The sequence below is a fragment of the Octopus bimaculoides genome, chromosome 30 (assembly GCF_046866305.1).
Source record: "Octopus bimaculoides isolate indiv1 chromosome 30, ASM4686630v1, whole genome shotgun sequence".
Taxonomy (NCBI): domain Eukaryota; kingdom Metazoa; phylum Mollusca; class Cephalopoda; order Octopoda; family Octopodidae; genus Octopus; species Octopus bimaculoides.
Window position 1 is genome coordinate 13,224,904 of NC_142957.1, and position 21,965 is coordinate 13,246,868.

The 21,965-nt window shown below is 36.6% G+C and overlaps 1 protein-coding gene across 2 annotated transcripts in view; it reads right to left on the reverse strand.

Annotated features, from left to right (window-relative positions):
• Positions 1-770: 770 nt before the first annotated feature.
• The window catches only part of LOC106880057 (C-Maf-inducing protein), a 114,392-nt gene continuing 93,197 nt past the window's right edge, over positions 771-21,965 (reverse strand). The window contains exons 6-19 of one of the 2 annotated variants that reach the window (XM_089345802.1): positions 21,803-21,910; positions 19,683-19,763; positions 15,081-15,184; positions 13,890-13,991; positions 13,319-13,399; positions 10,860-10,925; positions 10,108-10,134; positions 8,694-8,850; positions 7,875-7,988; positions 6,850-6,990; positions 4,714-4,905; positions 3,652-3,757; positions 2,686-2,756; positions 771-2,079 (exon numbers count right to left, since the gene is read on the reverse strand). In XM_089345802.1, coding sequence (XP_089201928.1) covers positions 2,026-2,079; positions 2,686-2,756; positions 3,652-3,757; positions 4,714-4,905; positions 6,850-6,990; positions 7,875-7,988; positions 8,694-8,850; positions 10,108-10,134; positions 10,860-10,925; positions 13,319-13,399; positions 13,890-13,991; positions 15,081-15,184; positions 19,683-19,763; positions 21,803-21,910 — 1,404 coding nt within the window. In that variant the 3' untranslated portion in view covers positions 771-2,025. Of the gene's footprint in view, positions 2,080-2,685; positions 2,757-3,651; positions 3,758-4,713; positions 4,909-6,849; positions 6,991-7,874; positions 7,989-8,693; positions 8,851-10,107; positions 10,135-10,859; positions 10,926-13,318; positions 13,400-13,889; positions 13,992-15,080; positions 15,185-19,682; positions 19,764-21,802; positions 21,911-21,965 lie in introns of both variants that reach the window. The other variant, XM_089345801.1, reaches the window with a different exon arrangement.

Sequence of the window (21,965 nt, forward strand, 5' to 3'; positions counted from 1 at the left end):
TATAATAGAGAAACAATTCTTAACTCCTTTGGTACCAACCTGGTTGAAACCACCTCTGGCTCTCTGTAGTACAAATGTCTTATTTTCATAAGTTTTGAATTAAAATCTTCCATCAAACTTTAGTCACAATTTATGTTCCTAACACTAGCTTAATGATAACTAAGTTATTTTACTAAATTCTTTGTTATATTTAAAATTAATTGAAAGAAACACAGAACATCTCAACAGAAAAATGCTAACAAAAGGGTTAATGATAATAATAACAATAAAGGTTTCAAATTTAGGCACAAGGCCAGCAATTTCAGGTGAAATGTAAGTTTATTATATCGACCCACATTGTTCAACTAGTTCTTATTTTATCAACCCCCGAAAGGATAAAAAGCGAAGTTCACCTCAGCAGAATTTGAACTCAGAATGTAAAGATGGACAAATTGCTGCTAAGCAATTCATCCAACTTGCTAACAATTCTGCCAGCTCCCTACATTAATAATAATAATAATAATAATAATAATAATAATAATGATAATGATAAAAATAAAAATACAAAAAATGGACTATATACCTGTTGTAATTTGGTTATCCATAGTGTGATGATATTTCAGAATACAATTCCTTCTTCAGATATTCTTAGATGGAAAACCGATTATAGCAGTGACTCCATCTAAGAATATCTGATGAAGGAATTGTAATTCCGAAATATCATTGGACTATGGATAACTAAATTACAACAGGTATATAGTCCATTTTTTTGGTATTATAGTGCATTCTTGTACCGTTCAAAACTTTTTATTCTTTACATGCAATACACAATGCTTCAAGCGAACTACAATACTCTCCTAATAATAATAAAAGTAATAATAATAATAATAAGTCAACATGCTTAGTGAAACATGTAGCTAAACCCTTAATATTGGAACACATGTCTTTGAGCAGATAATGAAACCTGAAAACATCTAAACGAGAAACTTAATTACAAAACTGATGTCAAGGCTTTCTCTTGAAAACTGGACTGTTGGCAGCAACAACAACAACAACAACAGGAAGTGTTTGAATGGTTCTTGAACACCATGGGACATACACTTGTTACCATGGATACAATATATGTCACCACGGAAGCAAAGATTTCAAATGGGTGTGTGGGAGTGAGATATGCCGGTGTTGGTAACCATAGTGATGATGTTGGGGGGTTGCTAGAGGTGATACCGTGTTGTCATGGGGGACAGTAACTGTTGTCATGGAACAGATGATGTCATGGAGTAGTTGGAGTTGCTATGGTAACATTGGTGTAAATGAAGGAGAGTTTAATGTTGCCAACGAGAATATGAGGTTGCCATGGAGAAAAAACAAACAAAAAACAAAAAAAAAAAGGTTAATGATTTGGCAGGCATAGATGGACACAAAGCAGACATTACCATAGAAACAAATGTCAGCATTGCCATAGAAACAATGTCGTGTTGGGGGTTTGCCCTAGTGATGTTGTTGGTGGTTGCCAAGGAGACTGTGTTGACATTTGATAAGTCACTATAGAGTACATTGATAATACAATGGGAAAAATTTGATGTTGCCATGGAGATATATGGATCACCATGGAGATAGTTGCGTCGCCATGCAGATATATGAGTCACCATGGAGATAGTTGCGTTGCTATGGAAATATAGTCGTTGCCATGAGAAAATTCTATAGTTGCCATAGAAAGTTTTGTGAAAGTCTTTTCCAGTTTTTGTCTTGTTTATTTTGTTTTTATTTTTTGACTGAAGACTCGACTGCTAAAACTGCACGAGTCACATTTGACTCAAGAACCTTTAGGACTAGAGTCTTCGATTTATAGTCACCAAAAGAAATGTTTATGGTTGCTACCATGGAAAGAACATTTTTTTTTTTTTTTCAAACCGTTGCCATAGAGACAGAGGCATTGGTATGTGAAGGTGTAACAAGGTTCTTGTAGCTTGTATCTGCTTCTGCTTATTCCACCTGTAAATTTGATTTGCTGATGTCCCAGGGGGTGTTGTGGCAGCATCAGGGTTCTCACCATGCTTCAGTGTATCTGACGTCACATTCTTGGAGGGCAGGAAGTTTCTCCTGCAGGAAGGGAAAAACAAAGAAAGAAAAGATTTATATATGTGCTTTGTTGTGTCAAGGGAGATTTAAATATCCCATATAAGGGGCAAAAACGAAGTTTATCTCTGTGTGTGCGTGTGTATATATATATATATATATATATATATATATATATATATATATAGGTACATATATATATATAATTATGTGTATTTCTTCTATCTTAATGAATAAAAATTCTTCTGATAGAATAAATGGGTTAATAGAAACCAATGTAGCAAAGAACACAAAATAACTGTGGTTTAGTTCCTGTTTTTAAGGCAGGAACTCCTTGAAATTTTGGGTATTTGAGTATATTTAAGAATTTAAGGAATGGAGAAAACGCATGTTATAATTGCATACTTTATTCCTACATATGTTTCAAAGGATTACAACCTGTGTGATCCATAGGGATCTTTGATATATATATAGATATATTGCTGTATTTTGTGATGGCCATTTTATTTTATTTAAAAAGATGCATTCGATGCATGCAAGATGCATTCGATGCATGCAAGATGCATTCGACTGGTATGTCTAGAAGATGGAGTAACCAAGTAGACGTGCCTCTGTTAGAAGGAACCTTACCTTGAGACCTTCAAAGGTCAGAGCTGAAAGGCAGGTACTGTTCAAATTTAATTTTCGTAAATTCTTCAAAGCTGCAGAAAGAAAACAGGGAAACAGGGGGTGAATTAAGTATATAGGGGAACAAATGATGGGATATGGTAAACATGAAGGTAGATCATTAATTAAAATCATCATCATCATCATCACCATCGTTTAACGTCCGCCTTCCATGCTAGCATGGGTTGGACGATTTGACTGAGGACTGGTGAAACCAGATAGCTACACCAGGCTCCAATCTGATTTGGCAGAGTTTCTCCAGCTGGATGCCCTTCCTAACGCCAACCACTCCGAGAGTGTACTGGGTGCTTTTTTACGTGCCACCAGCACGAAGGCTAGTCAGGTGGTACTGGCAACGGCCACGCTCAAAATGGTGTATTTTATGTGCCACCTGCACAAGAGCCAGTCCAGCGGCATTACATGCCACCTGCACAGGAACCATAATAATAATAATAATAATCATCATCATCATGGTTTAACGTCCGCTTTCCATGCTAGCATGGGTTGGACGACTTGACTGAGGACTGGTGAAACCGGATGGCAACACCAGGCTCCAATCTAAATTTGGCAGAGTTTCTACAGCCGGATGCCCTTCCTAACGCCAACCACTCAGAGAGTGTAGTAATAATAATAATAATAATAATAATAATAATAATAATAATAATAATAATAATCCTTTCTATTGTAGGCACAAGGCCTGAAATTTGTGGGGAGGAGACTAGTCAATTACATCAACCCCAGTGTCTCACTGGTATTTAATTTATTGACCCTGAATGAATGAAAGGTGAAGTCAACCTTAGTGGAATTTGAACTCAGAATGTAAAGACAGACGAAATGTTGCTAAGTATTTTATTCAGAATAAAAAATTTAAAAAACAAAAAAAGAAACAAAAATCCAACCCACCCCTACCCACACTGTTTAAATACTCACCAGCCAGACAGATGAGTCCTTTATCTGTAACTGGGGTCTCACACAGGTTGAGGACTTGAAGACGGACCAGGTGCTCAGATATCAACTGAAGTCCTGCATCACCAAACTGAAACATTTAAAAACAAAAAGCAATGGTTAGAATTAAGGTTGAAGATTATAGAGGTGGTGGTGAGGTTACAATGTTGGTGAAGACAATGGTGATGATGGTGGTGGTGGTGGTGGTGGTGGTGGTGGGGAGGTGCGATGGTTGTGATGACAATGATGATGATGATGAAGACGATTGATAATGGTGATGGTGAGTTGTGATGACAATGATGATGATGGTGGTGGTGGTGGTGGTGGGGAGGTGTGATGGTGGTGACAACAATGATGATGATGACAATTGATAAGTTACGGGGACGTAAACACACCACCATCGGTTGTCAAGCGATATTGGGGGGGGGGGGGGGACAAACACAGACACACAAACATATACACACACATACATATATATATATATATATTTATATATTTGATCCTTTATATTGAACACTCAATATTTCATCTACATTCAATACTTTATTTCATGGTGCCATCCATTTTTATTTTATTTTATTTTATATTATATATTGTATATTATATTATATATTGTATATTCCATATTCTATAACCCCACATTGGTTCTGCAGGAATATAAATAAAACATAAAAAACAGACAGTGTTGGAACTCTTTTAAACAAAATAATATATTCCTCTATACACAATCATACAAAATTAAAAAAAAAACACCCCCTTTTTTTGTATTTATTTTTACTTGCATATATATATATATATATATATATATATATATATATATACATATATATATATACATATATATATATATATATATATATACATATATACATATATACGACAGGCTTCTTTCAGTTTCTGTCTACCAAATTCACGTATTTATATATATCATTCAAATGTAATGCTTCAAGGTGGTGCCCCCAGTCGGTATGGCCACGGTTCAATGCCTGAAACAGACGAAAGGTATCTTATTTCAAGACACCATTATAAAAGTCCTCCAGAACTTACCTGTGTCGACCACAAGTTGAGAGAGCGTAAGGAAGGTAATTTAATGAGCTCGGGGGCGCAAGCGCTGGTGACCTGTGTAAAAGCCAGGCTGAGACATTCAAGGTTTCCGAAGGAGCCAGCACTAAGCATTTTCACCAAATCTGCATCAGTAGACTGTGGTGGTAAGGTCAGCTTCTTCGGACCTCCCTTTTGCTGCTGCAAGGAAAGGGTTAGACTTAAGACAGTTAACATCTACAACACCACCACCGGTCAAACCTTGCCCACCACTCCATACACTACGTTACTTTTTTTATAATTTTACAAGCACACCACCATTGAAATAGCATTGCGACTAGCACTGACCTAGCAGTCACTGACCTACCACCACCACCACCACTAAATTAGTAGCACCACCACCAGTCAAACCTTGCCCACCACTCCAGACACTACGTTACTTTTTACAAGCGCACCACCATTGAAATAGCATTGCAACTAGCACTGACCTACTACCATAACCACCACCACCACTAAATTAGTAGCACCACCACCGGTCAACTTTTGGTCATCATTCTATACACTATGTTACTTTTACTACCACCAGCAACAACACTAAAGAACTAGCACCACTACCATACAACTACTACCACCACTAGCACCACCAATCCATATACTACAACACTATTACACGCCTACCACCACTGAACAAGCAACATCACTACTACTACTACTACTACTATCACCCTCATCACTACCACCACTATTACTACTACCATCACCACTACAATACTTATACTACTACTACTACTACTACTACTACTGCCATTTCACTATGACCATCACTACCACCTGTACCACTGCTATTGTTACTATGCCATAAGTACTACCATTATTACCACCATCATCATGACCACCACCACAACCACAACTACTTCTACCCTTACCAGCATTATACCACCACAAACAATGGCCCACAACCAATGCTACTACTACCATTAGTCAAAGAGGTAAAAACAAAAACAGATATGAGATAGAATGAGACAGGAGTCAAAAGAAAGAAGCAAAAACAGAAAAAGGTAATACAAAATAAGAGAAGAAAAAAACAGAAAAAGACACCAGACAGAATAAGGTAGGAGTGAAAGTGTGAGAAGAAAAACAGAAAAAGGCAAGACAGAATAAGGTAGGAGTCAAAAAGAGAGAAGAAAAAAACCCAGAAAAGGCACCAGACAGAATGAGACAGGGGTCAAAGTGTGAGAAGAAAAAATAGAAAAAGGCAATACAAAATAAGGTAGGAGTCAAAAAGTAGAAGAATGAAAAACAGAAAGAAAAAAAAACCCGCATGACAGAATGAGACAGGAGTGAAAGGGAGAGAATCAAGAAAATAATGAAAAAGATAGAATGAAGGGTAGGAAAAAACAGAAAAAGACAAGACACGATAAAGTAGGAGTTAAAAAGAGAAGAAAAAACAGAAAAAAGACACTAGGCAGAATAAGACAGGGATCAAAGAGTGAGATGAAAAAAAACAGAAAAAGGCAAGACATGATGAAGTAGGAGTTAAAGAGAGAAGAAAAAACAGAAAAAAGACACTAGGCAGAATAAGACAGGGGTCAAAGAGTGAGATGAAAAAAAAACAGAAAAAGGCAAGACACTGTGAAGTAAGAGTTAAAGAGAGAAGAAAAAACAGAAAAAAGACACTAGGCAGAATAAGACAGGGGTCAAAGAGTGAGATGAAAAAAAAACAGAAAAAGGCAAGACACTGTGAAGTAAGAGTTAAAGAGAGAAGAAAAAACAGAAAAAAGACACTAGGCTGAATAAGACAGGGGTCAAAGAGTGAGATGAAAACAAACAGAAAAAGGCAAGACACTGTGAAGTAGGAGTTAAAGAGAGAAGAAAAAACAGAAAAAAGACACTAGGCAGAATAAGACAGGGATCAAAGAGATGAAAAAAACAGAAAAAGGCAAGGTAGGAGTCAAAAACAGAAGAATGAGAAACGGGGATAAAAACCGCATGACAGAGCGAGACGGGAGTCAAAAGAAGAGAATCAGGCAAAAAAACAAAAAAAAAGATAGGACCGAGGGTAGGGAAAAAAAACAGAAAAAGAAGGTGGAGTAAAGAAAGACAATAAGAAATAATGTGAATGTATTAAGGTATTCCACTGACCAACTCCCTCAGAGCTATTTGTCGTTCACACAAGGCTGTGTACATCTTTTTCCCGATGGCTGTTGTCTGCAACGTAGTGATCATCTGCATCTTCAGGTCATTGCTTTCAATAATGTCCATCTCAAGCATCCCACAGAGGGCCTGTCGATGAAAGGGCCACGTAAGTAAAGATGTGTAATATGATGACGATAATAATAATAATAATGATAATAATAATAACTTTGTAAATGAACAATCTGGGTGTGTTTATTTTAATGGCCTACCAATGTAATACGTACAGTATGTTTCTCTGCCCTAGGTGTCGGGAAGACACTCAGCGAGAAACAGAATTGAAAGAAGATGATAATGAAAATAATAATAATAATAATAATAATAATAATAATAATAATAATGATAATAATAATAATAATAATAATCCTTTCTACTAAAGGCACAAGGCCTGAAAATTTGGGGGCTAAAAAGTAAATAAATAAATATTCTGAAAATGTGTGTATGTGAATAACACAAATAATTGCTCCAATACTGAAAAATGACCTCCGTCTCTCTCTCTCTCTCTCTCTCTCTCGTTTTCTTTCCCTCCCTCCCTCCCTCTCACCTTCTATTTCTCTTCTCTCTCTCTTTCTTTCACTTCCTTCTTCTTCCTTCTCATCTCTCTTTCTCTTTCTGCCCTTCTACTTTTTCCATCTCTCTCCCCACTTTCACTCCCACCCTCTTTCTCACTCTATCTCTCTCTGTCTCTCCCTCCCTCCCTTTCTTTGCCATCTCTCTCTCTTCCCTCTCTCTCTTTCTCCCTCTCCCTCTCACAGTTTCATCTCTCCCTTTCTCATCTCTCTCTGTCCCTCTTTCTCTGCTTTCTTCTCTCTCTCCCTCTCCCTCTCCTCCCACTTCCTGTAGCTCTCTCTCTCTTTCTCCACACCTCTCCCTACCTCTCTCTGTTTCCTCCCTACTATCTCCTACTCTCATCTTTTCTCCATCTCTCTCTCTCTCTCTCCCCTTTTCTCATCCCCCCTCAAGCAATATCTCACCTCCATGGCAGCCTCTTTACCCCTAAGGGCCAATAACATCACTGGGTTAACACTTTTGCTCAGCTCCAGGAGAAACGTCTTCCTTTTGCAGCAACATCTAATCAAAGTGTTCAGCTGGGGATGACAAAATAATTAACCAGTTAATTACGGTGTTTAATAAATATTTACAATATTAATAATAACAATAAGAGAACTCAGAGAGCACAAACCGCTGCCAAGGCAACACCAACATCCTCTCAATGATTAGCCGGAGATGATTGGCTGTGTGGTAAGTAGCTTGCTTACCAACCACATGGTTCCGGGTTTATTCCCACTGCGTGACACCTTGGGCAAGTGTCTTCTACCATAGCCTCGGGCTGACCAAAGCCTTGTGTGTGGATTTGGTAGACGGAAACTGAAAGAGGCCCGTCGTATATATGTGTGTATATACATATATATATATATATATATATATATATATATATATATATATATATATATATATATATATATATATAGAGGCATAGGAGTGGCTGTGTGGTAAGTAGCTTGCTTACCAACCACATGGTTCCGGGTTCATTCCCACTGCGTGGCACATTGGGCAAGTGTCTTCTACTATAGCCTCGGGCCGACCAAAGCCTTGTGAGTGGATTTGGTAGACGGAAACTGAAAGAAGCCCGTCGTATATATATATATGTATATATATGTATGTATGTGTGTGTGTATATGTTTGTGTGTCTGTGTTTGTCCCCCCCCCCACCAAGCATCGTTTGACAACCGATGCTGGTGTGTTTACATCCCCCGTAACTTAGCGGTTTGGCAAAAAGGGTCTTTACTCACCATAATGCCCCATAATTCTCCGTCGTCATCACAACAAATGTTTCCTGGACAGTAGAGATTGAACCATCCTTCCTTATTCTCGCGGATACTCAACAGTGTCTGGTGTGTGTTACAGCTTGGGTCGAGGGCAATCTGTTTGATGATGGGCTTCATGCGCCTGCAACAAGAGAGAGAGGGATCAAGAAAGTGGGGGGGGCATTAGAACACTGGGTGTGCCCACACCACAACTACAACCACCAAAAAAAACCCGCGACATATATCGTAACCCCCACCCCCAACTAAATCACCTGAGTAACCCTTGCCTCCTTTGTCCACTCACTCAGATGCATGTGCATGTGTATGCGTGCAGGTGACACGTAAAAGCACTCTCTGAGTGGTTGGCGTTAGGAAGGGCATCCGGCTGTAGAAACTCTGCCAAATTTAGATTGGAGCCTGGTGTTGCCATCCGGTTTCACCAGTCCTCAGTCAAATCGTCCAACCCATGCTAGCATGGAAAGCGGACGTTAAACGATGATGATGATGATGTATGCTCTTGAAATGAACACTTCTTAAGCAGGATTTGACTCAATTACTAGACACTTTTCTGTCTGAAATGCTTATAATGTCTGCAAGTAGGATCTGTTAACCCAAAGTGCTAAGCTTGCCTGTACATGCACACACACACTCATATAAACACACACACACACTTATATATATACGTACATCATACACACACACACACACACACATATATATATATATATATGGTTATGAATCTGTATTGCAAGCTTGCATATGAAACTGTGTTGAAACAGAATATTGTTGTATTTTGGTCTGGTCATTTTTTTCCACGAAATAGACACACACACATGTATATGCATATAATATAATGAAATATTGAGTGTTCAATATAAAGGATCAAATATATAAATATAAATATATAAAGGCGACTCGAGTTTCAGGACTATTTCCCTTCGTCATGGCCGGTATGACAGACTGTCTATATATATATATATATATATATGAGAATTATAGTCGTCAATATATATATATATATATATATATATATATATATATATATATATATATATATAGGTGCAGGCTTGGCTGTGTGGTAAGTAGATTGCTTACCAACCACATGGTTCCGGATTCAGTCCCACTGCGTGGCAACTTGGGCAAGTGTCTTCTACTATAGCCTCGGGCCGATAAAAAGCCTTGTGAATGAATTTTGGGAGACGGAAACTGAAAGAAGCCCGTATATGTAAAGTGTTTGTATATGTTTGTATGTCTGTGTTTGTATATATATATATATATATATATATATATATATATATATATATGTATATGTATATATACACATACATACATATATACATATAATCATACAATATATAAATACACACACACACGCATATATTTGATATACAATACTTACGAAGTGAAGAAAGAGTGTCCAATGGCACTGTAGAGAGAAAATAGAAAATGAAAGGAAATTAGAATAAAACAGAATAAATATGTCGGTTATTTCATTTATTTATTTTTTGCTTGCAGTTTTCCATTCATACAAACCAACAAAAACATTCAATATAAATAACTAAAATACAGAAAAACAAAAGTATATATATATACACACACACACACACACACACAGATACATATATGTATCAAAAGGATGTGTTATAACACTATTCCACATACACAAAAGCAGCCATATCAACAATCCGACATACTGCCATCATCAGCTGCCTCACGGATATCATTATGGTTTCAACACCTGGACAGTACCATTCAATCCAGCGGTGTCAACAGCACTAAAATAAGTGCTGTTTGGGAACAAACGTATGCATCTTCTTTCTTATTTCTTAACTTCAGATTCACACCTCTAATCCCACCAAATATTATGAAGCAAAGATTATCTCCCTTGTAGCAGTCATCATTGGTGAACTCAACGAGTTTGAAAATTTTTTTCTCTATAGTTACTAACTTTATCTCTTTATTTACTTCACTCGTTGGAATGTGGCCATGCTGGAGCACCATCCTGAAAGGTTTAGTTTAACACTTGCCCAAGGTGCTATACAGTGGGGCGGAACCCAAAATCACTGCCACTTACACAGAAAAATATAAGGATGAACAAGACGTCAAAAAAGCAGATGAATAATTAGGTAAGTTTTTAGTTTCTTAACTTACTCAGTAGGAAAGGGGACAGGCTGCAGAAGACTTCCCAAGATGCATCTCCAATCATCGTAATGTGTCCTAGAAAAAGAGCAGATAAAATATATTTAAATATATATGTATATAGCAGAATAGTATAATTAGCATAATGTGTTGTCTGATATATATAAATGTTTTTAATTCTTTTTTTCATAAAACTAGTACAATGCAAATTAAAAGAAATTAAGTAAGTCAAGGGTTAGTACTTTTACCTTATATTTCAATATTTTGGGTTTAAAACCCCTTCTTCAGGAAATCTACAGAGAAATGGTTTTGTGATTTCTGGAGATTTCCTGAAGAAGGAGTCCTAACTCTGAAATATTGAAATACAAAGTGAAAGTACAAACCATCAATTTGTATTATTTCTGATACCTTGCAATGTTTTGATTTTATAAAATAAAATTTTTAACATTTATAGATAACTGAGTGTTTGGGTGTCTCATTGACCGTTTGGATGTCTGTGTGAATTTAACTCTTTTGATAATAACCCAGCTGAAACCAGCTCTGGCTCTATAGTATAAATGTATTGTTTTCATATAAGTTCTAAATTAAAATCTTCCACCCAACCTTAGTCACAATTCATGTTCCTAACACAAGCTGAATGATAACTGAGTTATTTTACTAAATTCTTTGTTATATTTAAAATTAATTGAAAGAAACACAGAGCATCTCAACAGAAATATGTTAACAAAAGGGTTAAAATATATAATAGAGAAACAATTCTTAACCCTTTTGATACCAACCTGGTTGAAACCACCTCTGGCTCTCTGTAGTACAAATGTCTTGTTTTCAAAAGTTTTGAATTAAAATCTTCCACCAAACCTTAGTCACAATTTATGTTCCTAATACTAGCTTAATGATAACTAAGTTATTTTACTAAATTCTTTGTTATATTTAAAATTAATTGAAAGAAACACAGAACATCTCAACAGAAATATGCTAAGAAAAGGGTTAAAGTCACCATGATATTTATAATTCTTTTGATACCAACCTGGCTGAAACCACCTCTGGTTCTGTAGTCTTGGTTTCATAAGTTTTGAATTAAAATCTTCCGCCAAACCTTAGTCACAATTTATGTTCCTAACACTAGCTTAGTGAATAACGAAGTTCTTTTACTAAATTCTTTGTTACATTTAAAATTAATTGAAAGAAACACAGAGCATCTCAACAGAAATATGCTAACAAAAGGGTTAAAGTCACCATGATATTTCAAACCCTTTTGATACCAAATATTACTCTTTTACTTGTTTTAGTCATTTGACTGCGGCCATGCTGCAGCACTGCCTTTATGTGGCAACAAAAGAGTTAAGTCAAATTACATACAACAGAAATGTAGTTAAAGGTTATTATATAATATGAGTTGGGAATTTTTAGTCAATTGGAATAATATAAGTAATTAGTGAGCAAAAGTATATTATGTACAATTATCCAAGTAAATTTAACACATTTACTGTAGGGGGCATAATAACCCGAATTTAACATATGCAACCTAATTAATTCAGTGGGCATGGTAACCATAAAAAATTGCTGTAGACATGACAGCATTAGTTAACCAAATTGAGGAGTGACAAAATACCGTTAACATAGCTTAATTAAACTAAATTTTGCTTATTTAAACGTTATGCAACAATTGAAACAACTTAAAAAACAGATGACAAAAAATTCTGTCCTAACCATTCATCTCCTCTGTCTACAATTCCTGGGAATTTATGGATTTGGGGTTCTCAGGGATCCCTCATCCACAGGGTCCTATCAGAAGCAACAATCATTATTAGGCTTTCTGGTTGGATTTCCAAGTGTGGCCAACTGAAATGACACTCTCCTTTACTTGTTTCAGTCATTTGACTGTGGCCATGCTGGAGCACCGCCTTTAGTCGAGCAAATCGACCCCCAGGATTTATTCTTTGTAAGCCTAGTACTTATTCTATCGGTCTCTCTTTTGCCGAACTGCTAAGTTACAGGGACGTAAACACACCAGCATCGGTTGTCAAGCGATGCTAGGGGGACAAACACAGACACACAAACACACACATATATATAGATATAGACATATATACGACGGGCTTCTTTCAGTTTCCGTCTACCAAATCCACTCACAAAGCTTTGGTCGGCCCGAGACTATAGTAGAAGACATTTGCCCAAGATGCCACGCAGTGGGACTGAACCCGGAAATATGTGGTTGGTAAGCAAGCTACTTACCACACAGCCACTTCTGCACCTATATATATATTTATGTATATGTATATATATATATATATATATATATATATATATATATATATATACGACAGGCTTGGATGGATGCATGTATGTATGTATGTATGCAAGTATGTATGTATATATATATTTGAAAACAAAAATCAGTACAACGAAGTAGAGAATCTAATGATCAGGTAAGAGACACATAATAATCAAACCAAATAAGAATCACTTACATTGCTTCAAACATGTGAATGTAACAGATCAGTTTTCGGTTCCAGTCCTCTTCACAGCAGTCAGTGTTATTCAATAGACCTCTGCAGACAAACAGACAGAAGTTCAGTGGACAGCACAACACCAATATATATATAACGTAAAACTGCATACACGCACATAAATTATATATACATCTTCTCACTATACACACACTTCCATACATTGACAATCTACCTCCATATTCACACACACACACACACACATTTTCAGCGGATGCTCCACTGATTTTGACAATGAGTATTAAGCATGTGAATGACTGAGTATTCCACAGACAAGTGTTCTTTTTCTGTAGCCCCTTTGCTCCATCCCTGTGGAGGTTATGCCATCTTTTTATTTTTTTTTTTTTTTATATACACCAGAAGAAATGATGAGAAAAAAAACATACACAGGAGAGGAGACAGAGAGGGATAGAAAGTGACAGAGAGAGAGAGAGAGAGAGAGAGAGAGAGGATAGAGAGAGGGGCAAATAGGGATAAAATGATATAGTAAGAGGTAGTGGGAGGATGGGGTAAATTAGTTTGAAAAACTTACTTCTTCTTTTCATCATAACAGGAGTATATAGATGCTAAGCACACAGCTATAAGATTGGGTAGGACTCTGGGGTGTGGGCATGTGCTGGATTGGCCATGCATACTGAAATTAAGGAGACATTATAAGCATTATAAACCATCATCATCATCGACATCATCATCACCTCCACCATGCCTATCACTATCATTATTAACTTCATTATCCACCCCCCATCCATCCATTTTCTCTGCCCACTGTTCCTGGGAGGGCCATTGGGGCAGAGCCCTCAAGTATTTCACCATAGGGTCCTATCACAAGCAACCATCATTACTCCTTCTTGCTGGATTCCCAATCATGGCCAACTGAGACTATGGATATTATCAAACAATCTCATTCTTGACCCCTTAGATTTCCTACCTGTTGTTGGGGGCAGAGCCCTCAAGTACCTCTGCCATAGGATCCAATGAAAAGCAACTGTCATTGTACTTTTCATATCAGAGTTTATATATTATATAATTGATTCCAGAAGGTTGAAAAGAAAATTTGGCCTGGGCAAGATTTGAACTCATAGCATACAGAACTTGAACAAAAACCACAAAGCATTTGACCAATGTTTTAATAATTGTAACAAAGCCACTGTCCGTATTGTTCCTAATTTAGGCACAAAGCAAGCAATTTTGAGAAGATGGAGTTCACTGGTACTTTATTTTCTTGACCCCAGAAAGTGTTATATCTGAGTATTTTTAGGGTAAACACTTGTGCGATAGGAGTGCTGTTTTACTCCATCTTTGAATGCAGGAGTCAATGTCTAGTCAGACAGTGAAGAAGCTCGAAAAATGTTTCCACTGTGACATCATGGCTTGCCAGGGCTACCCACTGATGTATGTGATAAAACTCCTACACAACAACACAAGCTTTTTGAGTCAGTTTTTGTGACACTTGGCCAGATGTTTCTACCATCCCTAATGCTTGTCCTTGTTGCACCACTTGTTCTCTTTCTTGAGCCGGATGTAATGGCTTGCCATCTCGAAAGCTTCTGACAAATTTATCGGCAACATCTTTTGTCTCTTTCTCAGCTAGTCCAAGGCTTTTGGATATTGAGTGAACCCTGCTTCCAAAAAAATCCTCCTCTCACACCTCTGATATTCTACCAGTTCTACATCTTGGCACCAGCCTTACAGGAAAGACAGAAATATTACAAAACAAACTTACTTTTTCACAAAATTCTGTACAACTTTGAAACCATCATTCTGCGAGTTCAAAGCTTGAATATATTCTTGGACAAACTTTCGCATCTGGGGGAACTTGCCGAAATCCTTTTAAATGTACACACACATAAGTATATATATATTTATATATATTGCATTCATATATATTTAGACAAGACTACAAAATATAGAGGTGTATGTATAATATCATTTAAAAGCAAATATTTTCTGCATGTGATAATAGCTGTTGTTTCTCATATAAGTGTGTAGGTATAAATATATTAAAATTCTATATTTTGGTATTCAGTATGTTGTAGTTTTGAAGATAAAGGAACAGGTCTGTTATCTACCATTTATGGTTAATTGATGATGGATCAATTAACGAATGTGATTATTACACTAGGGAACTAGGCCTCTCCAAAATTTTATTGGAAACGTGTGTAAGCTAACTGGAATAAATGTATAAAAATCCATTATCTCTGTGCATTTTCTATATATGTTAATTGCATATATTTATATATACACATGCATATTTAAATATATATACATGCATATATATATATATATATATATATATATATATATATATACACATGCATATATATATATATATATATATATATATATATATATATATACATGCATATATATATATATATATATATATATATATATATATATATACATGCATATATATATATATATATATATATATATATATATACATGCATATATATATATATATATATATATATATATATACATGCATATATATATATATATATATATATACATGCATATATATATATATATATATATATCCTCATCATCATCATCATCATTTAACATCCGCTTTCCATGCTGGCATGGGTTGGACGATTCGACTGGGGACTGGCAAACCAGATGGCTACACTAGGCTCCAATATGATTTGGCAGAGTTTCTACAGCTGGATGACCTTCCTAACCCCAACCATTCCGAGTAGTGTAGTGGGTACTTTTTACGTGCCACTGGCACGAGGGCCAATCCGCCGGTACTGGCAACGGCCACACTCAAATGGTGTTTTTTGTACGTGCCACTTTCATACATAAGTCACCTTGTCTCTGATGACGGAACACCCAGTGTACAGACGTGCTAGCCTATTACGTGGGAAATCCCACAAACAGCTGTAAGACTTCAAATTCACTTTACCCTAATTAAATTATTCTAAACAACCTGTCCTACCTTGGTTTTATTGTCCTTTTTCCTCTAATATAATACATACATACATATATATATATATATATATATATATATAAATTTGCAGTGCAAAACAGCAATATACGTAGCTATCACAGAAAGCTGCTGGCTATCATGCCACATAGTAATTCAATATATTCACCACTCGTACATCCCTCTTGTGGTTTACATACATACATACATACGTACGTACGTACGTACGTACGTACGTACATACATACATACATACATACATACATACATACATACATACATACATACATACATACATACATACATATATATACATGTTCACACAAACACAGACATGCTTACGTAAGTATATTAAGAAAAATGTTTTCTCCCACAAGAACAGAATTTTTAAGATCAAAAAAATGTCAAAACTACAAATAAAGGAAATATTTTTTGTGATTACTTATATACAGTTACTTACAAAACAGGATAAGTATGTGTAAATAGATTTTCAAGAAATGCTATTATCATTATTAACATTTAACATTTTCCTTTCCTTTATATATATATATATATATATATATATATATATATATATATATATATATATATATGTATGTATCATCACTATCGTATACATACATATATATAAAATTAAATAAGTGTGTGTGTTTATGTATATATACAGGGTGGCCGTTGAGCGTGGCCGTTGCCAGTACCGCCTGACTGGCTCCTGTAGGATTTTCGAGCGAGATCGTTGCCAGTGCCCCTGGACTGGCTTGTGCGGGTGGCACATAAAAGACACCATTTCGAGCGTGGCCGTTTTCGTGCGGGTGACACGTAAAAGCACCCACTACACTCTCTGAGTGGTTGGCGTTAGGAAGGGCATCCAGCTGTAGAAACTCTGCCAAATCAGACTGGAGCCTGGTGTTGCCATCCGGTTTCACCAGTCCTCAGTCAAATCGTCCAACCCATGCTAGCATGGAAAGCGGACGTTAAACGATGATGATGACAGGGTGTGGTAAATAAACTGTTATCTAAATTACGCCAAAATGAAAATAACACATGACGTCTCATTTTAACAGATATATTTACCAAAATTGCATTAAAATATCTTGAAATACTGAAGAGTAAATTTTATTCAATAAAATCGCCATTGGCTTCAACCATGGCCCTCCAGACAACTTCGGAATCTCCTGCAATTCTTCTGGATGGTCTCCTTGCTTAAGTTGGTGAATGCTGCCATAATCCTTCCCTTCAGTTCATCTTTGGTGTTACAAGGAATTCTGATGGGCTTCCGCTCAACTACGCTTCACGCATAATAATGAAGCGGGGGGTTGCAGTCTGTGGAGTCAGGTGGCCAGATGTTAGGGGTGATATGGCTGCAGAAATTGTCTGATAGCCATGACTGGGTTCTCCTGCTAGTGCGGCAGGGTGCAGAGTCCTGTTACCAGACATAGGGTCTTCCACACACACACACACACACACCAACCACTATCTTCATTTTCTATTCATTTCATAACAGGCTTCTCCCTCATCTCCAGCCCAATGCATTTCAATGTTTATTGAATCTATTTTCACGGAAAATACAATTATAGATATAAAAAGTATAAAATAAATGCGATAAAAAAAATTAATATCCTCATTATGAACCAAAAGGATTTTTCTAGGAAACTTTTTCACTTCAGGTTTTGGAGAAATGATGTTTCATTTTTGTTGCAATTACATCAAAACTGGGGCATTTTGATGCCAGAGCAATTCGAATACAGACTTCAGAGTCCAATCAATTTCTCTGCTTTGTTTTTTTTATGTTCATTAGAGTGGAAAAATCCTTGTTCACAAAGGTAGGTTGTTGCAAAAAACAGCAACTGTTTGACTGCCTCCTCATGTGAAATTTTGGAAACCTTTGCAGCGGTTGACATCTTAAAATTCCTCTTGTAGACGTCCATTACAATGGACAGATGCAGCGTTGCCAGAAGAAAACGATAAAGAAATAACTTTATTCTCAAACGCAGGATAATGCTAATAATATAACATGGCTGGCTGCCAACACATTTTTCTGAAAGATATGGGTAGTGTATCCTGTTCGTGCTATGTTATTAGCATTATCCTGCGTTTGAGAATAAAATGATTTCCTTATCTTTCAATACAACTCAACACTCCTAAAGCAAACGTTGTTTGTTTACTTTCATCGTAATTTGAATTTACCATACGATAGCGTCTTATAAAGCTAGATTTATACATCCTAATTTTGCAGAATTTGTTGTTGAGTCAGTTTAGCTTAAAGGTAAAGCACTGTGATACGTAATCACAGGGATGTGAGTTCGAGTCTCATGGCTGGCCACCGACACGTTTAAATTAGGTACTCATGGGGTCAATAAATTAGGTAGCTCCCTACACTCCCCGAAAATTTCATGTCTTGTGCATATAGTAGGAAGGATTATTAAAAATTATTCGAAATTATATTAAAAAATATTGTTTTACTGCATATAAATTTTATCTACAAAATCTTATAGGGAGCCCCAAGTGTCACATGGGCCCTCGTTGACAACCACTGTCCTATGATGGAACACAACAGCAATTAACACATTCACATTCAAATTTGCCAAAATCTATTAACCCTTTCGTTACCATATTTCTGTTGAGATGCTATGGGTTTCTTTCAATTAATTTTGAATAAACAAAGAACTTAGTAAAATAACTTAGTTATCATTAAGCTAGTGTTAGGAACATAAATTTGTGACTAAAGTTTGGTGAAAGATTTTACTTCAAAACTTATGAAAACAAGACATTTGTACTACAGAGCCAGAAGTAGTTTCAACCAGGTTGGTATCAAAAGGGTTAAAAATATCATGGTGACTTTAACCCTCTTGTTAGCATATTTCTGTCGAGATGCTCTGGGTCTCTTTCAATTAATTTTGAATAAACAAAGAACTTAGTAAAATAACTTAGTTATCATTAAGCTAGTGTTAGGAACATAAATTTGTGACTAAAGTTTGGTGAAAGATTTTACTTCAAAACTTATGAAAACAAGACATTTGTACTACAGAGAGCCAGAAGTAGTTTCAACCAGGTTGGTATCAAAAGGGTTAAAAATATCATGGTGACTTTAACCCTCTTGTTAGCATATTTCTGTCGAGATGCTCTGGGTCTCTTTCAATTAATTTTGAATAAACAAAGAACTTAGTAAAATAACTTAGTTATCATTAAGCTAGTGTTAGGAACATAAATTGTGACTAAGGTTTGGTGGAAGATTTTAATTCAGAACTTTTGAAAACAAGACATTTGTACTCAGAGCCAGGGGCCGTTTCAGCCGGGTTGGTAACGAAAGGGTTAAGAATAAATACACAATTCATTGTTACATAAGTATAGATATATATGTATAGTTATATAGTCAATGGAATATGTTTTACTTACCATGTTGTGCTTTAGAATTCGCTGTGCTACAGGTGTGAACAGGTCGATGATGATACTGGATCTAGGATTCTTCTTGCAGTGCTGTTATTGGAGGTGCAAGGAAGCGAGGTATAAGGGGTGTGAGTGAGGTGCAGCAACGACAGCAGTAAACAACGGCAACAGCAGCAGCAACAGCAGTGAGTTGGGTTTTTTTTTGTTTTGTTTTTTTGGAACAGAGAGAAAGAGGAGAACATGGTGATAAGGATGTTGTTGTCGATGACGATGATGATGATGATGAGGAGGAGGAGGATGAGGATAACTGCGATGACAATGATGATGGTGATGAGGATGATGATGATGATGATGATGACAATGACGAGGGTGAGGAAGGAGGTGGAGGACCAGGACGAGAAGGAAGAGGAACACAGTTACGATAATGAGGATGATAACGGGAATGATGAAGGCGAAGATGATGACGATGAGGAGGAGAAGGAGAAAGGGTGGGAGGATTATAGGATACAATGATGACGATGATGACGATTAGGAGGAGGAGGAAGAGAAGGGTTGGAATGATGATGATGATGATGATGATGATGATTAGGAGGAGGAGGAGGAGGAGGAGGAGGAGGAGGAGGAGGAGGAGGAGGGGGAGGAAGAGGAGGAAAAGAAGGGTTGGATTGATGATGATGATGATGATGATGATTAGGAGGAGGAGAAGGAGGAGGAGGAAAAGAAGGGTTGGATTGATGATGATGATGATGAAGATGAGGAGGAAGAGGAGGAGGAAAAGAAGAGTTGGATTGATGATGATGATGAGGATGGGGAGGAGGAGGAGGAGGAGGAGGAAGCCGGTGGTGATAATGATGACGCTGATAATCACAATCATGATGATGACGGCAGTGGCAGAGATAATAGGTGAAACATCCAGTGTTGACAATATAAACCGTCATTCTGATGAGCCGTGGGAGGAGACAGACACACACAGGAGACTAAGACATGGGGAAAGAACATAGAAAGGGAGGGAAGGAATGCGCGTGTTGTCTAGTGGTGATGGTCATGGCAACAACGGTAAGTAGCAATATATCTATGAGGAACTAATGCTAAATAGCCTAGTGTAGGTGTGTGTGTGTATATATATATATATATATATATATATATATATAGCACTAGTGTAGCAATAATTGGGTACCCTCCCAACAGTATACTGGATAGATACTATCCCTTAGTGGGTTGAACCCCCAACCCCTAACTCTCTCACGTTATATATATATATATATATATATATATATATATATATATATATATATATATATATATATACATATATACATATATATATAAATTTAAATACACAACCGAAAGAGCTACAACTAGTTTCACGAAATTATGATCCTTAAACAATATGCCACATATCTTAACACAGTTTTATATGCACACACGCACACACACACACACACACACAATATGGCATGGGTGTGAGGTTAACAAGCTCACTTTGTAACACCTGGTTTCAGGTTCAGTCCCACGGTTGCACCACTTTGGCCAAGTATCTTCTCTACTATAGCCCCGGATTGACCAAAGCCTTGTGAGTGGATCAGGTAGATGGAAACTGTATGGAAGCCTGTTACTTGTCTATTATATATATATATATATATATATATATATATATATATATATATATATATATCATCATCATCGTCGTCGTCGTTTAACGTTCGCTTTCCATGCTAGCATAGGTTGGACGATTTGACTGAGGACTGGTGAAACCAGATGGCTACACCAGGCTCCAATCTGGATTTGGCAGAGTTTCTACAGCTGGATGCCCTTCATATATATATATATATATATATATATATATATATATATATATATATATGTCACAGTCAAATGACTGAAACAGGTAAAAGATGTAAAAGATATAGTTAATTCTCTCTCATTATCTGGTGTGTTATTCCTGGATATGTACATAATTCCAGGCTGGGTTTGAACTCAGAATTGACAACAGTCATGTCTAGACATTCTTGACTGTGTTTGAGTCTAACAAAACAAAAAAAAAGAAAAGAAAATGGTCGTGGAGGGGGCATGAAAGATGTAAGGGATTGAAGATGTTGATATTGTTTAGGAGTGCCTCAGGGACTCACCCGACTGAAAAACTCGCATATTTCTTGTGTTGGATGGTTGTTCTCCAGCAGCGGAGTCAATGCGATGATGATGTTTTCGTGGGCAGACTTAGAAATAAGGTCACAATTCTGGAAAAAAAAAATTAGAAAAAGAAAATATAAATAAGACCAAAAAAGACAAAAA